Source organism: Protobothrops mucrosquamatus, unplaced genomic scaffold (genome assembly GCF_001527695.2).
Source record: "Protobothrops mucrosquamatus isolate PMUCROS unplaced genomic scaffold, P.Mucros_1.0 scaffold_292, whole genome shotgun sequence".
NCBI classification, from domain to species: Eukaryota; Metazoa; Chordata; class Lepidosauria; order Squamata; family Viperidae; genus Protobothrops; species Protobothrops mucrosquamatus.
Genome location: NW_015386368.1, coordinates 170,869 through 175,868, shown reverse-complemented (window position 1 = coordinate 175,868; position 5,000 = coordinate 170,869). Strand labels below are relative to the sequence as shown.

Genomic DNA, 5,000 nt, shown 5'->3' with positions numbered 1-5,000 from the left:
AACTTTCCCGACTATCAAGTGTTATTTAAAGGCCTAAATTTTGCATCACATACATCTAATACATCTGTTTTCTGTACCAGTCCTACTCTGGAATGTCTCCTCGTGTTCTTTACACCTCTTGGTATGATAAGATTTTCCAATTTTATTTGGAGGGGGGGGAATAGGTTGGAATATGAACAATTCAGGAGTTGCCACTCCACTATTACTTCTAGCACAGTGATGGCGAACCTTTTAGAGACCGAGTGCCCAAACTGCAACCCAAAACCCACTTATGCATCGTCGGGTGCCGGGTGGGTGTGGCCCATTGGCTGGGTGTGGCCAATTGAGGGGTGTGGCCCATTGGCTGCGTGTGGCTACGGTGGTAACGGCAGACTGGGTGGGACTAAAAAGTTCAATCAATTGATTCCAACTTTGCAAGATCTTTTTTCTCCCGCGAGAAGTTGAAATTGACTGATTGATTGAACCTTTTTTTTTTGCACACGGCGGCGGAGGCCTAAAGCAAAAAGGTTTTATAAAACCCAGCTGAAGGCCTAGGACTGGGGCGACGGTGCACGTGCCCACAGAGAGGGCTCTGAGTGCCGCCTCTGGCACCCGTGCCATAGGTTCGCCACCACTGTTCTAGCATATGGTATGCTTTTCTCACAATTGCTATTGGGACTGTCTGGAAGCAAAAATTCATATCACACACACACACACACACACACANGACTCGTGGACTTCAACTCCCAGAATTCCTGAGCCAGCATGAGGGAAACTTTGGCCCCTTGATGACTTCTGGACTTCAACTCCCAGAATTCCTGAGCCAGCATGAGGGAAACTTTGGCCCCTTCATGACTCGTGGACTTCAACTCCCAGAATTCCTGAGCCAGCATGAGGGAAACTTTGGCCCCTTCATGACTCGTAGACTTCAACTCCCAGAATTCCTGAGCCTCTCCCTTTCCCCTCAGCGTGGCTGGCTCAGGAATTCTGGGAGTTGAAGTCCACGAGTCACAAAAGAGCCAAGGTTGCCTACCCCTGAACTAGAAAGTCAACAAAACAAAACAGGATGTAGAGGCTACCTGGAACAAAAGGAAAAGAATCTTATTAGTGCCAAAGAAATATGTGGACTTACACTAATGGGAAGTATGAAAGAAGATGCCCTTAGAATGATTGCTGCCGAAAGGAGACGAGACAGATTGTATGGTGTGTGGAGACAGAGAAAAAGCAGCAGAAGAGCACAATCAAAGAGAACAAGGAAACGTTAAAAGCTAAAAGAGGAAGAGAAAATGAAGAGCTGTTTAGATTGGGGGGGTGGGAGAAATCTGAGAAACCAAAGTGGCTAGCAAGGAGCTTTCAACACAATGAAAGCAATGCCATTTAGAATCCTAGCCTTATCTGTTAACCAGGTTATCGCCAATAAAGGCTCAGAGGATTATTCAAACAGCCCTCTCTGTTTTCTTGCAAGCCCTGGGTGAGAATCCTCATTGTTCTCCACAAGCCCTGGTGACAAAAAGTCTCTAATGCGGTCTTAACTGGAATGATTTTAACCAAACAGCAATGCAATATTACGACATCCTAGAAAAATAAGTCTTACTGAAACAGTGCAGCACGAAGCTAACACAGGACGAGCGGATTATAGTTTTCTCCTAGTATTATACCAGACATGTCAAACACAAGGCCCCGGGGGCCGGATGCGGCCCGCGAAGTGGTTTCATGTGGCCTGCGAAGCCATCCTGGAAACAGTGAGGGAACGGCCCCCGCTGCCTTGGCCCTGGTCCAGGCCGGTCGGGAGCCAATGTACAATTTTGTGGTGGCCATCTATGTTGAAATGCATTCAGTCTTAGTGCCACAAGGCCGTCTGGAAACAGCGAGGAACCGGCCCCTGCCGCGTCGGCCCTGTCCCCTGCGTGCATGCTGGGGAGGGGTCACCCTTTGTGAGGAATGAAGAAATGGACCATGCCTTGGCGCTTGCCCTGGTCCCACCCCCTTCTGCCAGAGACCCCCAGATCTGTCCCACTCCTGCCCAGGCCCCCACAGGCCCCCTTGACGCGAACGATGTAGAGCTGGCCATGCCCACCCAGTACGCAACACCCACTCCATCCACACCCACCCAGTAGGTTGCACCCATCCTGGCCATACACACCCGGCCCCCCGAGGGCAACCGCAATGCCGATGCGGCCCTCAATGAAATTGAGTTTGACACCCCGGTATTATACATTTCCTTCCCAGCCGAAGGAAATAAATGCCTCGGGAAACAGACTCACGCTATGCGGGCGAGACGGCTTTTCAGTAGTAATCGATCTCCTTAAGCTGGTGGGTCTCATCAAGAACAAAACCAGTGCTAGAACCAGCCAGCCCACCATCATCATGGTGACGCCGAAGTCATTGTCAGCAGAGGGATTCGGTCCCGGCACTAGAAAAAAACATGACCAGACGAAAGAAAGAGAGGGCAGAATTAACTTCGGACAGGTCCACACATTTATCAGCAAGGAAACTTAAGTCGGGGCAGGGCAGAGTTGTGAATCAGGCAGGGTTGTGCTTGTCTGTCTAGACTACCTGGTGGTGCTAAGAGGCGTTGAACCTCAGCAACTGGATAACTTAACTCCTTGTCCTAAGAGAAGTCATGCCAACGCTGCCTAATCAGGATTCCGTGTCTGCCTGGGATGACGGTGGAATAGTCCCAGTTGTTATCAGCCACAAATCAGCAGATCACATGTTGGTTTACATATTCTATTCTGTTGGTCTGTCCTGAAGGTGGTTAGTGCGATTCTGTTGTTACAGACAGGCTGCTCCCTCCATTGATGTCACTCTGGGAGCTGGAACAAGCTCCTGCTTTGGTTTCCACCCTAATTTGTGCCTACGTTTCTGAATATCCACGGTCCAGGTATCTCCCAAACTGCATTTTCTGATTAATTTTGTTCTCCAGGGAGATTAGAGAGACATGACTTGCTCTGAGAATGCTATCAGCAGGGACCCCGTTGTCAAGACCGCCCAGCCAGGCTTTTCCCTACGGTGGACCAACCCAAATGTTCAAATCACGCAATCCTGGTTATGCATCCAAAGAACAGCGAACCCATGGCTTGTTAAAGGATCGTTTGGGGACGAGTCATATTCTAATCTTGAAGGACAGCAACTCAGATTGTCTGCAGTTATGATCCCTGAAGTTCAATCCTATGATGATTTGCTATAACCCTCATTAAAGTGACTAGTATGGGAGAGAAGCCAACAAAAAAATAGTAGTAAGAGGCACTGAGGTGTAGAATATGGACTCACCCAAAGCAGCTAACGCTATCGCTCTCAGGGGCTTCTTCCCTGTCTCAGAGTTAAGAACGTAGACTAGGCCTATTTTTGTTGCTCTTCTCTGCACTCTTTCTAGAGTCTCAAATCTTTTTTTTTTTACATCATGGTGACAAAGGTGGTTAAGATTTCCCCATAAGTAAAAAAAAAAAAATCTGAGACAGATTAATTCTTAATGCCAAAAAACAATGACGTTGCAAAGTCAGCATTCGGTTTCCCCGACAGCCAGCCACGCAGAATAACACACACACACACACACAAATGTGGAGTGTAACCTTAGCAATGCATTTAATGTCATCCCAGACATTACGTCCAACATTCCAGCTGGCCTTAATAACAGTCTGACTCTACGCGCCTCCTGGCTGAGGAATTCTGAGAGTTGAAGTCCACCCATCTAAAGCTTGCCAAGGTTGAGACACAGGGCTCTAAAGAACTGGAAGGGATCTGACATAACCATTTGGAGACTTCCATCCCTCACGAATTCGTGACTTCTCCTAATCCTTCTTTCTCTCGATTTCTCAGCTACTATTTATTCTCCTGTCAAAAGAACCAAAAGAAGCTCATCACGTGTCTTTGTCTTTAATCTCACCTAATCCTGAAAGCCAGCTCTGCGTAATTTTCCTTGTTCAAATATATATATATATATAAAAATCCATAGGTCCTTTACAATTCAAAAAGTCTTCCCAGTATATTCTTTCACTCCTCACTGTGGATATTCCTGAGGGACATTGGCAGAGTATAACCTTAAATCAGGATATCCCCAACCTGATGAGTGGCTGGTTGGGAGGAACGCAGTAACCGAATCTTAGTCACAATCCAAACTCAGACTGAGATGATGAATCACTCTTTGGGCGTCTTTTCCACTTCACCTTGGTTGACTTTCAACTGAGCATCTATAAATCTCAAAGGACTTACAATCCCATCTAGCAAACTTGACAGGCTCTTGGCTTCCATACCTGCCTTCCGCTAGCTCCATCTTCCCCAACTATGGCTGTCAATTATAGTTGCAATCCCAACGAATCGCTGGAAGTGATGAGCTTGGCTTGGGGAAAGCTGAGCTAGGTTGTCAATAGGATATCTTATATGAATGTATAAACAACACGGCCTTTTCTGAATTCCAGCATCACGCCCAACCATTCACCATGGCATTCCAAATTGGCAGCCCCAGATTGTATATGTCTAGTTTAATGAAGAGAAGGACGAGGGGGGACATGAGAGCAGTCTTCCAATATCTCAGGGGCTGCCCCAAAGAAGAGGGAGTCAAGCTATTTTCCAAGGCGCCTGAAGGCAGGACGAGAAGCAACGGATGGAAACTAACCAAGGAGAGAAGCAACCTAGAACTAAGGAGAAACTTCCTGACAGTTAGAACAATTAACCAGTGGAACAACCTGCCTCCAGAAGCGGTGAATGCTCCAACACTGGAAGTTTTAAAGAAGAGACTGGGCAGCCATTTGTCCGAAATGGTATAGGGTTACCTGCCTGAGCAGGGGGTTGGACTAGATGACCTCCAAGGTCTCTTCCAACTTTATTATTATTATTATTATTATTATTATTATTATTATTATTATTATTGGCCGGTGGATGCATGTCCAAATAAAAGAAAGGTTACAATTATTATTTTTTAATTATTTATCTTACCGTAAGGATCCTAAACGGCTTAAAAGCAAGGCAACTTATTTTTAAATCTTCGTAATAACTTTCCCCCTCGCCGATCAACCAAATTT

The 5,000-nt window shown here is 46.5% G+C and overlaps 1 protein-coding gene across 1 annotated transcript in view; it reads right to left on the bottom strand.

The window, feature by feature from the left end:
- Window positions 1–5,000, bottom strand: part of SMIM14 (small integral membrane protein 14) — a 24,035-nt gene that overhangs the window by 2,820 nt on the left and 16,215 nt on the right. The window contains exon 4 of the mRNA XM_015831948.1: window positions 2,244–2,392. Within this exon, the coding sequence (XP_015687434.1) occupies window positions 2,244–2,392 (149 nt within the window). The remainder of the gene's footprint in view (window positions 1–2,243; window positions 2,393–5,000) is intronic.